Source organism: Monodelphis domestica, chromosome 6 (genome assembly GCF_027887165.1).
Source record: "Monodelphis domestica isolate mMonDom1 chromosome 6, mMonDom1.pri, whole genome shotgun sequence".
Taxonomy (NCBI): Eukaryota; Metazoa; Chordata; class Mammalia; order Didelphimorphia; family Didelphidae; genus Monodelphis; species Monodelphis domestica.
Genome location: NC_077232.1, coordinates 195749015 through 195766994, shown reverse-complemented (window position 1 = coordinate 195766994; position 17980 = coordinate 195749015). Strand labels below are relative to the sequence as shown.

The window sequence follows — 17980 nt, the reverse complement described above, 5'->3', positions numbered from 1 at the left end:
ATTGAGCCACCTAACTTCCCCTTTTGGTATTCATTGGTAAAGTGACTTGCTAACAGTCACAGAGCTAGGACATTTCTGAGGCTGGATTGGAACTCAGGTCTTCCTAACTCTAGGACTAGTGTTTTTAATCATGGAGCCATATCTGCCTCTGAACTGGTGGCTACCAGGTCACAATCGAAAGCCATACTTTATAAGCAACAAGTTGGAAACTCAACTCTAAGGCTTCATCCTAAAAAATGTAGTTTAATGTTAACTTCAGCTATTTTAGTAAGGCATATTTTTATTTTAAAAGGGGAAATCCATAGTCATTTCTAACTCAAATATGCTACAATTTAAATCATAAATTTTAGATTGTTTCACTGTTACTGAGGTATTGCCACCTCCTTGTAACAATTTACCCAGATTAGAGGTTCAGTTTTCTCTGAGAGGTAAGTAAATCTCTTTGACTGGAAATAAAAAATTGTGGCATAATAGCAATATTACATAGATATTTCATTTCAAATTCTAGTAAGTATGTGCATCCATCATTTGAAAAAATATCAGCTTTTCCCCATGAATGTATAATATATATACTGTTATTTGTTGCCCCAAACCTTCCTTTTGTGTATGTTTTAGGGTGAGATGATTCAAGTAAATTAACTTAATTTTCACAGTTTCCATTATGCAAATTTGAAAAAATAAAGCTCAAGAACACTTTTCCTAAAAAACAAAACAAAACAAAAAAAGAATACTTTTCCTAGAAGCTCTCACTGGTAAGAAATCTACTTTTCCATGTGTTCATTAAGGCTCATAATAGGACTTTGATTTCCCTAGTTGCTTTGTCTCTCTTTTTCAACCCTTACCTTCTGTTTTATAATCAATACTGTGTATTGTTTCCAGGGCAGAAGAGCAGGAAGGGCTAGGCAATGGGGGTCAAGTGACTTGCCCAGGGTCACATTGCTAGGAAGTGTCTAAGGCTATATTTGAGCCCAGGACCTCCTGTCTCTGGGCCTGGATTTCAACCCACTGAGGCACCTAGCTGTCTCCAAGTTTCCTAGTCTCTTCACACTGACATTCTTTAAAGAAGGGGAAATAGCTCAGAAAGTTCTATTAATGACTGAGATTTCACTTAATTGGATACACTCATATATCAGGGTTGAAAAATCCCCAAAGTCAACAACAAAACTTAGAGGTGTTCATGGATGAAATGCCAACCAGACTTTAACCAGGGCATGTGTAGGGTTGGACCTCAGACATGTGTCCTTCAGGCTTCTTGGAAAATCCTCACTAGCATGTCCCAGACTCACAAGAATAAATGCCCTTGAAAATGTGGACTCCCATGACATGCTTCCCATGGCCTGTTTTTCCTTTCTTTCAGGGGCTTCCTGACCTTGGTTTCATTCCAACATTTGCTTATTCTCTACCAGTGGCAGAATTATGGGGCCATTCTGTAGATGAAAGGAGCTAACATGGGTGTGGGGGGATTGCTGCCAAGATCTAAAATATCATCTAGAAACATCTGGGGTGTTCTCAGTGCAAACACTCCTGCCCCTTCTGAGCTCCATCCTATCTCTCTCCTCTACACTCATTAAATATATCTCAACGCATTTTCTACTGGACCTTCTTGCTTTCTCTCTGTTCCAGGGAAGATTTGGAGAAGGATCTTTTGTGGATTTAGCTACTGGAGCCAACCTATTATGCCAAGGTAGAGTCCTTTCAAAGGATAGATTTTAAGATCCCTCAAATAAATATATTTTGAGTTCATGGAATCTCAGATTTGGAAAAGACTTCAGAGTCCACAATGTATTTGAACAGGAACCACATCTCTGACCTCCCTGAAAAGTGGGATTCTAGTTTTTGAAGTGAGGGGAAAGCAAATGAAAAGTAAAATGATAAATTTTCTGAATTAGGTTTATCTCTTCTATTACTGAACTTTCTCCTTTTTTCTTCCTTATTTCTATTTTGATAGGTTCTATCAGACTGTGGACTAATTATGCCTCTAAAGTATAGGATCACAATCTGTTTGCTTACCGCAATTTTCTTCATCGGCCTGATTTCCACAGTCATCTACTCCATTGCAATGAAGAAGCTGAGGCAAGCACTTGGTCGCATTTCCACAAGGGAAGTACCCAAGGGAGCACTGGCTGTCATGTTCGGTTCCATGAACAACTGTGAAGACAAGAGCAGAAAAGACTCCATTTGTACAAGCAAGGTGTGATTAGGTGGGCTATGGGGCATTCGTGATGGGATTAATTAAGAAAAGGATGTTTTTCATGCTCTTTTACAAGTATCCCACCTGTCTGTCAAGTAAAATATGAAATTTAGCATTTCCTTCAATTATGAATGAAAACAAAAAACATTATTCTAAGGAAAATAAAAAAGCAGCCTATAAGCAGCCTTTCTGGTGTTTGAAAAGCTAGTTGGGAAGAGAGCAATGATAGTAACAATAGATGAATATGCAAAGGATCAGTGCCTTCCCAAGCTCTTGGTATGGGAACTCTTTCCAAACTGTGGAATGAGGCACAGATGAGTTTCAAATCCAAGTCTCACCTGACTCCCAGCCTGCCACTCTAGCCACTATTCTTTGCTGCCTTGAAAAACAACAGCAATAATAATAGCTAGCATTTGGGGCTGGAAAAAATAGTTGGATTCTGAGATTATATTTAATGCCAAGTTTAAGAATTTATACTTGTTTAGTAGGCAATGAGAAGCTACTGAAGATTTTAGTGTAGAGTAGTAACATTATTATTTTTAAAATCTGAACAAACTTTTACCTAAGATGGATACTAAGTATTGCTGCCAAGGCAGAAGAATTTAAGGGGTGGGAAATTGGAGTTAAGTGACTTGCCAATGGTTGTACAGTCAGGAATGATCTAAGATCACATTTGAACCCAAGATCTCATGTTTCTAGGTCTGGCTCTCTATCCACAGAGTGATCAGCTTCCTGGAATAGTAACATTCTTAATGTGATTTATTTATTTACTTATCACATTTTATTTCTATAAAATATATATTTATATATTATATCACCTATAAATGTTTATATTTATTTTATATATATATATTTAAGTTTATTTATTTACATATTAATTGATAAGAGGCAATATAGTGGATAGAGATGGGACTAGAATAACTGAGTTCAAATCTGGCTTCAGAAACTTATAAGTCATTTAACCTTTACCTCAGTTTCCTTGTTTGTAAAGATAATAATAACACTCATATCCTATGGTTGTTGTGAGTATAAAGTGAGATCATATTTGTTAAGAGCTTATTTAGCACAATGCCTGGCACATAGATACTTAATAAATGCTGGTTTGTTTATTTATATTTGGGTAGCACTATGAAGGATAGTTTGAAGGAGGCTGAAGGCAGAAAGGAAAGTTTGTAAGGGCCCAGCTTAGCAAGATAACTTAGTAAATGATTGTTGATTGGCTCACTAATTGACATCCACTCACTGCAAGGAGTTTGACCTATCCACCCACATAGAAAAGACCAAATGGATGAAGCGTGACTATTGCCCAGATTTTAGCATGATTGAAATGAATACCCTGGAGAGCTCATCAGACAGTTTATATATCTGGAATAGACAATATAGATGGACAATGAGCTGGATGCAGAACTGAAAAGGAAGAGCTCTCCAGGCTGTATTGCTTTTAGGAAATGGCAACGCTCCTTTACTGACCTCACAACTTGTCTGAAAAGCAAAAACCTATCTTTTCAATATAGACATTTTGCCAATGTTACTCTAGGGTAATGGGGCAGCTATATAGCACAGTAGAGAGGATTCTGGGTCTGAGTCAGGAAGACTCATCTTCCCAAGGTCACATCTGGTCTCAGACTCTAGCTCTGTAATCCTAGAAAATTCATTTAAGCCTGTTTACCTTAGTTTCCTCATACACAAGATGAACTAGTGAAGGAAATAGCAAACCACTCTAGTATCTTTGTCAGGAATATCTCAAATGGGGTCACAAAGAGTTGGATATGACTGAAATGAATGAACAACAAATATAGGGCGGTAAGACCTGGAAAATGTCTGCCACCAAAGAACTAAAGATGAGCCTTATACAGAAAGCAATGAAAAGAAATATGGTGGGTATGAATAGACTCAATCTCTATCTAATGAGGAACTTCAAAGGACAGGAAGAAAGGATTTGATCAAAGAATGGCATGACTGAAGGAGAAGGTGGGTTGTCATGTGATGAGAACAAGAGATGACTAGTGAATGACTAGATTGTTCCACTGGTAAGCTCACAATATAGGGAGAAATTGGATAAAGTCTTACCCCTGTAGTGAACTTTTGGGAGGATGTGGATGATGATTACAAAGGATGGACAGGCAAGGATAAATGATCATCTTCCTTGTTGGGAAGAACTACAAGCTTGATGAGAACACAGATCCATTTGAATATTTGAGGGAGAAAAAAACATTTTTTTCTTTAGAAGATGTTTAATTTTGGGTATATTGAATTTGTGGAATTGATGGAACTTTCAAGAAGTGATATCTTTCAGGCTTCTTAGAAGTGGAATTCTGAAAGTAAGCATAGTTGGTTGGAAGGTTAGGAATTATCTTCATGGAGGTGTTAACAAAAGCAATGACAGTGGATGGGAGAGCTAAGAGACTACAGGGAGAAGGTTGGGAGCAGAATTGATATTCTCAAACTCCTATTTGGATATAAATGAGTGAGATGTATGTCTTCCTTCAAGGAGTTTGCCATTTGACCTAGACATGGAACTAAAAGATGGAAGTTCAAATCCTGGATCTAAAACTTATAGTATAACTATAGGCAAGTTGCTTTATTATTCTGTGCCTTAGTTTCTTCCTCTGCAAAATGGTGATATTGATAGTTATCTTACCTTTGTCAAACAATTGTTGGTGGGAAATCATTTTGTAGGTGTGGTGCTCTACAAAGGTGAGCTTTATTATATCATTGTGGAAATTAAAACATGAAATACATGAAAAAATACAAGAAATAGCAGCAAATAATAGAAAGCACTTGGGCAATTCCTGGCTTGCACATACATGACAAAAACATTCCTTACAAATGACCAGTTATCTCAGCTGGGCTGTCATAGGGTTTTTCTTCCAATTTGATATCTCTGGGGCTTTCTTTCCCTATTTTTCTGTACTTAATATAGTAGACTTTGACTCCTTTCCCTTGCCTCAAATGCTGTGGAAATCAATTTGGACTCTGAGAGATGGCTCTTCATGGACTCTACTGACCCAGACTATTTAACTAATGGATTGGTTTAGGTTTCTAATGCAATCCAGTGGCTTGAAATCCTGATATAGAATATGAATCTTACATCTTTTGTTGAACAAAAAGCCAGTTATTAGGAAATAAGAACATAGTATTTTGAAAAGTCAAGAAACAACTAGATATGTTAAGTCTAATTTCTGGTAAAACCGCTAGATAAAATTGATTCACTCTGACCTATTTGGCACAAAGTCGTGGTACCTTGAGTAGGGTCAGCTCACAAAGGCAATCACCCCATTGGGCAGAAATGCTGGGTTCTCAGGGATCTTCTATTCTTCCTCCTTGTTTCCCTAAATAGGGCAGCATTATCAAAGGGCAAGGAGATTTTTGAATTTTCCTAATTAGAAATCAGCTTTTGAAAAGCACATCCCACTCTTTTTTTGTACCCACAAATCCTAGTCCAGGGATTCTGCCATATTGATGTTAGTTTTCCACAAATGCAGACAAATGTGCTTAGATAGGATTGTTTTTACATAGAATGCAAAATTGATGAGCAAAAATTCAGCACATCATAACAAGAAATAATGCATAATAAAATGTCTCCCAAGTGACTATGAGCCTGTTTCTTTTGGATCCTCTGAATGCCTTCAGATAGTAAGAAGCTTCTTTGAACCAAAGTCTTAGGAAATGCACAATTTGAATTTATTCAGGTCGTCCCCATGCCTATTCCTCCAGTGTGCAGGCAGAGTAATATAAAACATACTGAATGTTCAATTCATAAATCCAACAGGGCATAAAGCCTCAGAAATTGGCCATTTGGCTTAACCCAGATGTGTGACTTTGGATTTGGTGCAAAGTAGAGCTCATGAGAGTTGATTTTTTTCCTCTCCTTTCAGCTGTCTAATTGCTAGCTGGGACTTTTGACTACATTTTTTTCTTCAGCTATAGTGAATGGGCTCAGTATCTAACACAAGGAAGTGACAATTCTCTCTCTCTCTCTCTCTCTCTCTCTCTCTCTCTCTCTCTCTCTCTCTCTCTCTCTCTCTCTCTCTCTCTCTCCCTCTCCCTCTCCCTCTCCCTCTCCCTCTCCCTCTCTCTCTCTCTCTCTCTCTCTCTCTCTCTCTCTCTCTCTCTCTCTCTCTCTTCTCCCTCCCTCCCATTCCCCTTGACCATAGCACATCTCTGTTCTCATAGCTGAGTCTTCTCTCAAAAAGAAAAGATGCAACAACAACCCCATTCTTCAGTTGGGGGAAAGGAGGTGGGCAGCAATAGAAAGGGGAGCATTATACTGGTAAATGATTCAAGCAGGCATTCTTAAGCTTTTCATTTTCTTCTGGTGTCATGGACTCTTTTGGCAGTATGATGAAGCCAATGAACCTTCTTTAGAGTAATATATTTAATTGTACAAAATAAATATATAGAATCACAAAGTTAATCAATTATATTGAGATAAAGATGTGACTCCCTTTCTCCCCAACAAGTTCATTGACTGTTTAGTCTATTTATGGACCAAAGAATCGATGGACCCCGGTTAAGAACTACTTGACTAAAGCAATGGGATCTGTGCATGTGATAACTAATGGACAGACATCCTGTGTACTCTCTTGGTATCCTCATGATATCAAGATAAAGCAAGGAAATGCACAGGATGTTCTGCCTGACAGGATCTTTTGCCAAGAACTTAGTGGAACATATGGACAAGAGCTCAGAGCTATAGAAGATGGCCAGGTGTATTCAGGGTGGAATGTTCTGTGTTTGAGGGAATACATGTATCAGTGAGATCACAGATCTTTCTGAGTATCTGATTCAAGTGAGATAAATCTATCTGTTACCCCTCTTCTTTTGAAATACAATCAGGAAAGTGCTGATAAAAGTTCAACCACCAGTATCTGGGGAAGGGGCAAAATGGATACAGATACACTTTAAAGTCTAATCTGCATTATTACCATTTTTACCATCACTTTCTTAGGTCTAGGCAATTGGCAAAAGAATAAATCAAGCTCTGATTTATAACGTTTGTCATTTTCTGAGCTGTAAATGCTCACACTGACAATTGAGCAAGCTACCCTCTGTTTAGCTGTCTTCAGTACATCCCTGAACAATGAGACTCCTTTATAAACAGAGAAAACCTACACTTTTTAAGGGCTGCCTATTATATAGTGGTCTTTCACACTTTCTAGTTATTATGACTCAAGATAGATGATTTTAGTCTTGAAATTCAAATCTGTGAAACATTGAGAAATATAACAGGATTTTTAATGTATTTGGAAATCATCTTCAAATCTACTTCCCAATCTTTCAATATAAAATAAAAACAATTATATCTTTATAAACTGTGAATGTAATAAATACATTCATACTACATGGTAGTGATATCAAGCCCACATATGATTCGTAATGAGATTTATTTTCTTTTAAGAATAAATCAATTTAAGAATCAAAGTATTCAGAATAAATCTCTGAAGAACTTAGACCCTTGGGATAAAGCCTCAGACTGTAAGACATTTTAACTAGTCTTGTTGGACTAGTTTCTTACAGATATTGCCCATGCATACTGAATAATGTGTTCCATGTTGTCATATGCCAATTTTATATCTCAGTATTTCTTTCTTTCCTTTAAAAAAAACTTACTTTAGAATCAATAATATATGTTGGTTCCAAGATATAAGATTGGTAAGGGCTGGGCAATGTAGGAAGTCACTTGCCCAGGGTCATACAACTAGGAAGCTTCTGAAGCCATATTTGAACCCAGGACCTCCTGTCCCCAGGCCTGGCACTCTATCCACTGAGCTACATAGCTGCCCCCTATCTTGATATCTCCTGAGTATCCACAGCACAGAATTACGGTTGAATAGAGAACCTAATAATTTTTCCTGTACACTACCCTGATCTACTCTGCTAAGATAGTCAGCAGGCTCTAATAATGACTCATTTATATAATACTTCAAGACTTGAGGGCCATTTTATATCCATTATCTCACTTGAGGCATACAACAGCTCTGTGAAGTAGGTGCTGCTATTATTCCTCATTTTACATGCGTGGAAATTGAGGCTTAATGAAGTTAATCAACCGATCAGTAAGCACTTTACCTTTTAGTGAAATGGTAAGATGAGTGTCATGTGTGAGGAAGAGCCAGAAAGGCATGTTGTCTGGATCATAGTGGGAATGGAAGGGAGTAAAGGATAAGTGTTGGAAAAGTAGAATGGGGCCAAGATGTGAAGATCTTTAAATGCAAGAGGAGTTTATATTTGAGGCAACTAGGCAGGGATGCATTGGAAAGAAAACTGGTCCAAGAGTCAAGAAATCACAACTTCAAACCTGGCTTTAATGTGCGAAATGGGACAAGTGACTGTCTCTGCCTCAGTTTCTTCATCTGTAAAATGAGGATAATAATAGAGCCTCCCTCCCAGGGTTATTGTGAGGATCAAATGAGGTAATATTTGTAGGAGATTAGCATAGTTTTTGGAACAAAGTAATTGCTATATAAATGTCAGCTATTATTATTATTATTATTAATCCCAGAGATAATGACTTGCCCAGTGGTTACAAAGATAATAAATATGTGAGGGAGACTAGATTCTAGCTACTACATAATCCTGACACTTTGCCATGAAGTCATCATTAAGAAATGGAGGACTTTGTGTAGACCATCTGAGAAAGGATGTTGTAAGCACATTTAGAATAGATATTACACAATGGGTCTGCAGATCACTTTTCCAGTATTTTCCAATAATTTCCACTAATCTTATTTTTTCTCAGTGCTTTACAATTTGTAAAACTTTTTTGCATGTATTATTTCATATAATCTTCGCAACAGCTTGGTGAGGTAGGCTTGCTGATAGCACAATCCTATTTTTCTTTTAACAAAGAACAGGGCACACAGATCAAACATTATGTTGGAAGAAATTGAGATTTTATGTCTTTATTACTAGTATTACCAGAGTGGGAAACAGTTATGCAGATTAGAAGCAGAATTACTCCTAAATAAGTTATTTTGAAAAGACTTCTGAATATATCTGAATAGATTCTAGTGAAATTTTTTAAAGGCATAGAATTCAAGAAATTTGTGATTTCTGCAATGACAAAAAAGTAGCAAATATTTTAGACCAAAAATTATAATACTCATTCTATAGACAGTCATTAAGTGAGGTCATGCAAATAAGTGTCTTCTAAATTCAACATGAGCATCCTTCAAGGAATTAAAGACATATATACCCCTCCTATAGCTTATTTTTTTCTTGGCTAAATCTTCCTAGTTCCTTCAGCCATGGTCCATATGGCATGGTTTCAAGTCCCCTCATCACTCTGGGTGCCTTCTCTGGACACATTCCAGTTTACCAAGTTATTTTTAAAACATAGTATCCAGTAGAGAAGTCCATTGCATTCTATTGCACCACAGTGTATCAGTATCTGTGTATAAGGTTCTCCTGGTTCTGCTCCTTTCACTCTGCATCACTTCCTGGAGGTTGTTCCAGTTCCCATGGAATTTCTACAGTTCATTATTCTTTGGAGCGCAATAGTATTCCATCACCAACATATACCACAATTTGTTCAACCATTGCCCAATTGAAGGGCATACCCTCATTTTCCAATTTTTTTGCCACCACAAAGAGCATATCTATGAATATTCTTGTACAAGTCTTTTCCCTTATTATCTCTTTGAGGTATAAACTCAGCAGTGCTATGTATGGCTGGATCAAAGGGCAGACAATCTTTTATCGCCTTTTGGGCATAGTTCCAAATTGCCCTCCAGAATGGCTGGATCAGTTCACAACTCCACCAGAAATGAATTAATGTTCCTACTTTGCCACATCCCCTCCAGCATTCATTACTTTCCTTTGCTGTCATGTTGGCCAATCGGCTAGGTGTGAGGTGATACCTCAGAGTTGTTTTGATTTGCATTTCTCTGATTATAAGAGATTTAGAACACTTTTTCATGTGCTTATTAATAGTTTTGACTTCTTTATCTGAAAATTGAAAGGCTTTACTTTTTTACAGATCCTGATAGATATATAAAAATAGCTGCAATGTCAAAGAGGGAACTGATAAAAGTTCTAGCTTATCAAAACCTACAACATGTTTACAATATCTTAATTTCAAATGCTCCCCTCTCTAGGGAAAGATATTTTGAATCTGTTTAAATAAGATTATTTGAAATGAATTTAGTCATTGAATTAGAGACAACCTCATTTAGTGGTTATATGATAAGAATTCTCAGGACACCCAATTACAGTGTGAATAAAGTGATTTTCCAGAGAACTCTGCACTGGTTGTAAACACCAAGATTAGAGCTTCATTATATTCAATGATTTTTATCTAGTATTTAAATCTTGCCTATAATCCACATTGACTGTATAATTTTTTCATTTTTTAGTTAAAGTAACATAACATCCAAAACTTGTAGCTGTTTTGCTGGATTTTGTTATAGAAAGGGAATAACTCATCATAATCTTCTTCTTCCTCTTCTTTTTGCTCTTTCTCTTTCTCTTCCTCCTCCACCTCGTCTTTTTCTTCTCCTTCTGGTCTCCTAAATTAGCTTAACCCAGAATAGTACATATTAATTTCTTAAAGCCATTTCTTTCCCATTAACCATTAGCTTAGACAGTTTCTTTAAAAAATATATTCCTCATTATTCCTCTTTATTTTCAATCAATTCTGAACTTTATTTTCTAAATCATAAACGTGCCCTATTTGTTCCTTCTTTACTGTGTTCCTAATTGGATTCATGCTTCTGAAGTGACTGGTATATTGATGCAAAGTGAATCAGGGAGTGTAATTGATGACATTGCAACACAAAAGAGATCTGCAAGAAAAAGCAAGAGGCTTGGAATTTGGTGAAATGCCAATCAACTGAGATGGAGACAGAGTTCCAATAGAATCTTGAAGGGAGCAGTTTGGAAGCCCAGCTACTTGAACTTCACTTCATTTCTCTTCTGATTGTTGGGAAGAAGGTAGAAACTCAACTCCCTTTCTTGGACAATAATTTTTTATATGCCTGAATACTGAAAAAACTTTGGAGCTTCGCTCAGAAGAAATTCTGTCATCCCTTACTATCAACATGTCCCCTTAGAGAAAATTAACTTTATTTCCTGAATTGAGATCTCCAATCAACAGGAAAATATAGGAAGTTAGGAAAACCTATTTTCCTCTCTACTGAAATAGAAATAATAATCTGTGGAAACTATTTCTTGTTGCAATGGTACTCTGACAGACCAGAGAGAGCTGCTACTAAGAACATAAGAATACTTGCCACCAGACTACTGAAGAGAGAGCCCTGCACATGTTGCAATAATGATAAAAGGATAGCACCCCTGAAGATATGCAGCCAGTAACACAGTAAAAATAAAAGGGAAACTTTGCATTTGAAAGAGTAGCAGAGCCACAAAGAAACAAAGCTTCAATGTAAAATATAAAATAGTCTCTGACAGTAACAAAACAAAAAGAACTCTATATGGTAACCATCCAAGAAACAATAGCAGTAATCATATGATAAACCTCCTTGATGAAAAAAAAATTGATATCATTATTCTTACCAAAGTGGTGAAAACAAATGCAAAAGCTTACCTCCATGCATGAAGAAAATTATGTTATCTTATTTGCACACACATAAAATTGATACATTCTGGCACTCACAAAAATTTCATCTCACTTCCATGCAAAAGTAATTTTTCACTCTTACTTACGCACACATACATAAAAAAATCTCACTTGCACACAAGTTTGTGGTTTGTTAGTGTGTTCTGGGTTCCTGATTGTGCCAGTGGATCATGATTGGAAGACCATGTCTTCAATCAAGACTGGACGATGGTGACTGGCATGCAAACCAGATGAAGGACCAGAGAGGAAGAACAAGTTTCTACAAGCAACATGAATGGACATGGAAGGACTTTGGAACTTTGAAATTTGGAACTTTTGGCTATGAAGTTATGTAAGGATGTGAATGTCATATATTTATGCATGTGCATCTTACATAGCAAAGTAAGATATTCCATGGATTGGGTAAGTATACAACTTGCATAGTTGCATGTCAACAAAGACACTGATGAGAAATTTCTGTGGAAAATTCAAACAGACAAAGATTTTCTTTTCTGCATGAATTTGCACAGAAATCTAAAAAGATGTACATATATAAATTTGTATGGACACATGTAATTACTAATTTAACTAACCAGCTAACTTTTTTAGAGTACGTTATTAACAATCTAACTACTAACAATAGTGATAGCCTAGTGAATTTGTCCAAGGCTTAGGAAGTAGAGACATAGAAGTTCTGAAGTATAAAAGTTAGATTGCATCATAATGGTAAGTTAACATTTGTTAGTAGTAGAAAATTTTCTTAGCGAATATATAGACATTAGGATAAGACATTTGCATGTTCAATATGTTATTGACATTGTTGAGATGATTTGAACATTGTTACTTGATTTGTTGTGATGTGAAACTATGTTCATGTAATTCCCCTACCTAAACCATTTTCCTTTGACCCATTCTTAGCTTAGCATTTAGGTAGTTATAACAGCTAAGATGAGTTTCGGATTTTGTTATTATTTTGGAGGGGGGTTAGAGTATATAGCAGAGCAGAGTTAAGATAGATAGATAGATAGGATTATTATTATTAATAAGGTAAGTATCATTGAAAAATGCAAATTATATTTTTTTCTAATAAAATGGGGGATTGTGGTAGAGACTTGAAGAGAGAGAGGTTTTGCAGGAAAAGCCAAGATGCAAGAACCAAGGCTGGGGACCTGGCTGTCAATCAAGAAGAAGGTTCCAAATGGAATGTTTCCAGGAGTTGGCAGTTGAGGTTGGCTGAGGACCCTTGTGGGGCAAACTTGGTTTTGGGGCTCTCTGACCAAGGTAGAAACCTCTGCTCTCTCTGAGATTTGACTAACTAACAGTTGGAGGAAAGCCAGGCTGAAGGAGAATCTTTTCTTGGTGGCTGACTATTGGGGGGAAGCAGCTGAACTGATCTTATCAACTTCTGTCACAAACTGAAGGACCCTTGGGGGGGGGCTTCTGGGGTTAAGCTGAGAGACCTTACTGACTTTGTGAAGAAGAAAGAAGATTTTAACTGTTGTCCTCCATCTCTGACCATCCCTCTGTCACAGTTGTGACTTCCCAAGCCCTCATAATCTTCATTTTAGATTAGGGACACCCTCATCCCTTTTACTTCAGTTTCCCATCCTGTTTCCCAATAAAACCCCTGACTTGAAAAGGAAAAGAAAAGAATATCTTTATAGTTCACTCAGGGGGGAGGGAAGAAGCCAAAGGCTTCAAGAAAAACTGGGAGGTGAGGGAGTCAGGGAGGAGAGGGTAAAGGAGGGAGGGAGAGAGGGTAGGAAGAGATTAGGAGAAATATTGATCCACTAGTCATCAGTAGGGATCAGTAGGCAGAACCCAGAGCATTCCCCTTTAGCAGTACCCCTGTAGCAGCATTCCCCTGTATCAGCAGTGTCTCTCATCTCTACACCATTGCAAATGGGCAGGTGTGTCCCCATACTTAACAGCTCTCTCTAGTCTGTCAGAGTACCATTGCAACAAGAAATAGTCATACAGATTATCTTTCCTTCCTCTTCTTACCTCCTCTATTTAAAAGAATATAATCTTAGTTTTATTCTTAGTTAAAGATTTGAGGGTGAGAGTTAGTTATTAAAAGAAATCTTCAACTTTACCATTCCTGAGAAGAGCACTCAAATCAACTGAGAGGAGAACAGGAAGTGGTGTGGGAGGAGGAGTGTAAGATCCAGTCTTTCCTCTAGCTTGCTTCCTGGTGTCCCTGTCCTATTAACATAAATCTCCTAGTAGTGGTATCAATTACAGGAGGCGCAGGAAAGCAACAGGTATAACAACTACACTAATGTAAATAGAAAGAGTAACAGCAACCAAATGGGAAACAAATGCTATGCAATTAAAATGCCTGGACTAGAAAAAGAAATATGAGCATTTGCCTCCCCTTTTTGTAGAGATGATGGGGCTATGAGTGTAGAACCTTACATAAACTTCTGACTTAGATAATGTGTTGGATAGTTTTCTTGAACTGCTTTTCCCCCTCCTTTTCATTTTTTTGATATGAGATTGTTCTCTGAGTGGAGAGGAGGGAAAGATATATTGGGAGATAAAGGTCATGTAAAAACAAAAGCTATCAATAAATTTAAAATCCCCCTCAACTTTATTACATAGATGACAGGAATGTATGAGACGTCTTGGTTGCTGAATTATTGATGTGGATCATTTCTAATATGAATTAGTTTGCTTTGGGGTCTTATGAAAGTTGATACATAGTGAACTGGAGTAAGAATATTTCTGGAAATGGAGTCTTTACTCATGAGCTTATTGATGGATAAGGTATTTCTCTGATAGCTAGAGGAACTTCTGAAATTGATTTTGTAAAGATTTTAGAAGTGGGTGGATATTGCCAGATATGGAATAATTACTTTCTTTAAAAAAGGAACACTTTAAAGTAGAAAATTTATATAACAGCAAAGCTATTTTTTTTACATCAGATTATTTATTCCTCAAGTTTTCCTCTGTTCTGTTTTTTCTCCCTATTAAGCACAGAGACAGAATTGACAAATAACAGTAGGGAGTGCTGAGCTTGATACAGGAAAGAACTTCCTGAAAGGGAAGATTATGTGGTACTGTGATGAGTTACTGAGACATTCATGGGAGGTCTGGAAAAATAATATGTGTTCTCATTTGGCTGTTGAAGTGTTGTGCTGTCAAAGAAAGGGGAGTGGGTACGAGGTGGGGATCCATTACCAATGTTTAAATGTGGTTTGTCATCTAGAGTGGTACATCTAACTTCAAAGTGTGCGTGCAGCACAACTCAAGTGAATTTCAGAAAGCTTTCTCAAAGGATGCGAACATGTATCAGTCACAGCCACATGATATCTATGAACAATGAAATCTCACTTTTTAAATTGAGTTTCCCATGAAACTTCATGATTACATGATTCACTTGGCAAATATGCTTAAAGAGTCAGAAGTTTTGTCAGATTATATAAACCAGATAAATTTGCCCTTTGTCTCATCCATATTTGGTGACTTAACACCACTCTCCCTCTTCTAGTCATTCTCCATATGGCTACTTTGGCACTAGCTTTCATTTATACAGTTCTTTAAGGTTTGCAAAGCGCTTTCCTTACAATAATGCTCTGAGTTGTTACAGGTGTTCTTTTACCCATTTTACAGATGAAGGAGGTCCAGAATAGTGAAATAACTTTTCCCAGGGTGTCTGATGAATTAGTGGCATAAAACTCACATCTCTCAGTTCTCAAGGCTGTTTGCTTGTGATATGCACAGAGAAATCATTTAAGACATTATTATGGAATGAATGAATGGATGAAGAACAAGGAAAGGAAGCAAATATTTATATAATGCCTACTATAATAGTGCCAGACACTATTAAAAACAAACAAAAGCCAAGTACTTTCTACAGATATTATTTCATTTGATCCTTGCAATAATCTTGGGAGGTAGGTGATACCATTATCAAGGTGTTACATTTGATGAAACAGGTTAAATGACTTGCCCAAGGTCACCTAGCTAATAAGAGTCTGAGGTTGGATTAAAACTCAGGTCTTCCCAATTCCTGGCTCAGTGTTCTATCCTCTCTCTTGAGCTGCTAAATGACAGAGTAGGTGTTATTTCTGAACCTAGTATTTGTGCACCAGCAACACTGGCCTCATGAAGAAGCAATAGCTCTTCACTTGAGGATACAATTCACCCTTTTATTTTTTTTAAATCAAGCACACTATGAAGAGAGCTCTTAGTTTATTGATCATGCAAAAGGAAAGCATAAATCAGGAAGATTTAAAAAAAAACTCTAACCTTCCATCTTAGAATCAATTCCAAGACAGAAGAGCAGTAAGGGCAAGGCAATGGGAGTTAAGTGTCTAGCTCAGGGTCACACAGCTGGAAAGTATCTGAGGTCAAATCTGAACCCAGGACCTCCTATATGTAGGCCTGGTTTTCAATCCCTTGAGCCGTCTAGCTGCTACCCTCAGAGTATAGAAAGATTCTGATTTAAGTACCTTTGTTCCCTTTGTAATAACTCTTGAATTATTCCTTTCCTTTCCATTTCTTCTCATCACCAACATAATCTACTTTCAAGGGAAGGAGAGGGATATTCTGAGCATGAGTAGAGTCTGGACAAAGGCACAGAGATGAGAGATGTGATGTCATCTGTAAAGAACAATCAGGTGACTAGATTGATTGGAACACAGACTTTGTCAGAGTCCTATCTGAATGACCTAGAAAAGCAGGCTGGAATTGATCATGGAGGGCTTTAAATGTTAGAAGAGTTTATATTTGATCCCAAAGGCATAATTCCATTTAATTCTCACAATATCCTTATTGATGTTGGTATTGTGGTAACTATGTGGCTCAATGGGTAGCATGGCAGCCCCAGAGTTAGGAAGACGCATCTTCCTGAGTTCAAATCTGGCTTCAGACACTTCTATCTGAGTGACCCTGGGCAAATCACTTAACCCAGTTTGCCTGAGTTTCCTCATCTGTAAAATGAACTGGAGAAGGAAATGGCAAACCATTCTAATATTTCTGCCAAGAAAACATCAAAAGGGGGTCACGAAGAGTCAGACATGACTGAAAACAATTGAAGGACTACAAAATAATTCGTGTTTTATAGATGAAGATGCAGAGAATCAGAAAACCTGTGCGATCAATGTGAAGTTATGTCTGCCTCCAAATCCATCATTCTTTTCACTGAAGCATACTTACTGTTTCTATTTGACTCTCTTTATTCCTACAGGACCTAGTATAATATTGTTCAAATATTAAGTGCTCAATAAATAATCGCTCATGAATGAATGAATGAATCAATATCTCAGAGGTTGGAAATAGGTTCTCATAAGTCTTTAGGGGGCTTAGGGGGTTATGAAAAGTTTATATGACATGAGGGAGAAAATATCTTTTCTCTAGAAATGAATAGAAGTCTTTTCATTTTGGTACTTAATTTCTGTTTTGTTCCTGGAGAGAATAGTCAACTATGTACAGACCTGGTAATATGTACTTCAGGATGTTCTCTTGACAAGTCCAGTGTACCTAGTTATATACCCTTCTGTGCTAGTTTTAGGGATGTGCAGAAGGGTATTAAAGCCAGGGACTTTCTATCCTTAGGGATAGGAATTCTTACTTCATTATGAAGTCTTCAATTATTAAATAGTTTTCTTCCCTTTCATGTTTGGAGAAAATGCATCTACTGCTGTGGAATAAAAAATAGGCACAATGATTTAGAAACCGTTTGAGCAAATCAGCAAACTTTCCAAAATACTGTTTCTCAGTCTAGTGTTTTTGGAGGAATGCTACAAATAAATTCTACCAAAGTCTGCTATTAATACTAATCCATAAAAACCCTCAGGATATAGAACTAAAAGGAACCTGCAAGAAGTTATACAATCCAACTCCTTCATTTTACAGGGCATTAAATATACTAAAGTCCAGGAAGGCTTAAGTTACTTGTATATGGTCCCATAAGCTTCCTATATCTTATATAATATACAATTATGTATTAAGTATCACAAATGAGATTTGAACCAAGGTCTTTTATTTGTATAAAGTATATATATATATATTTATGTAGACATATACACACAAATATACATATATTATCTTATCTCTTTTATACTTCATCATACTTTAATAGAAAATATTCACTGATATATGAAAATATTTTGTTTTATGTGGTAAATAATGGACAATTTAATACTACACTTAACTTCCATTGTCCAGCCCTTACCACTCTTCTGCTTTGGAACCAATACATAGTATTGATTCTAAAACAGAAG

General features: G+C 36.8%; 1 protein-coding gene across 1 annotated transcript in view; it reads right to left on the bottom strand.

Annotated features, from left to right (window-relative positions):
* The window catches only part of RXFP1 (relaxin family peptide receptor 1), a 203815-nt gene that overhangs the window by 149576 nt on the left and 36259 nt on the right, over window positions 1–17980 (bottom strand). Inside the window, exon 2 of the mRNA XM_007496175.3 lies at window positions 2011–2148. Within this exon, the coding sequence (XP_007496237.1) occupies window positions 2011–2148 (138 nt within the window). The remainder of the gene's footprint in view (window positions 1–2010; window positions 2149–17980) is intronic.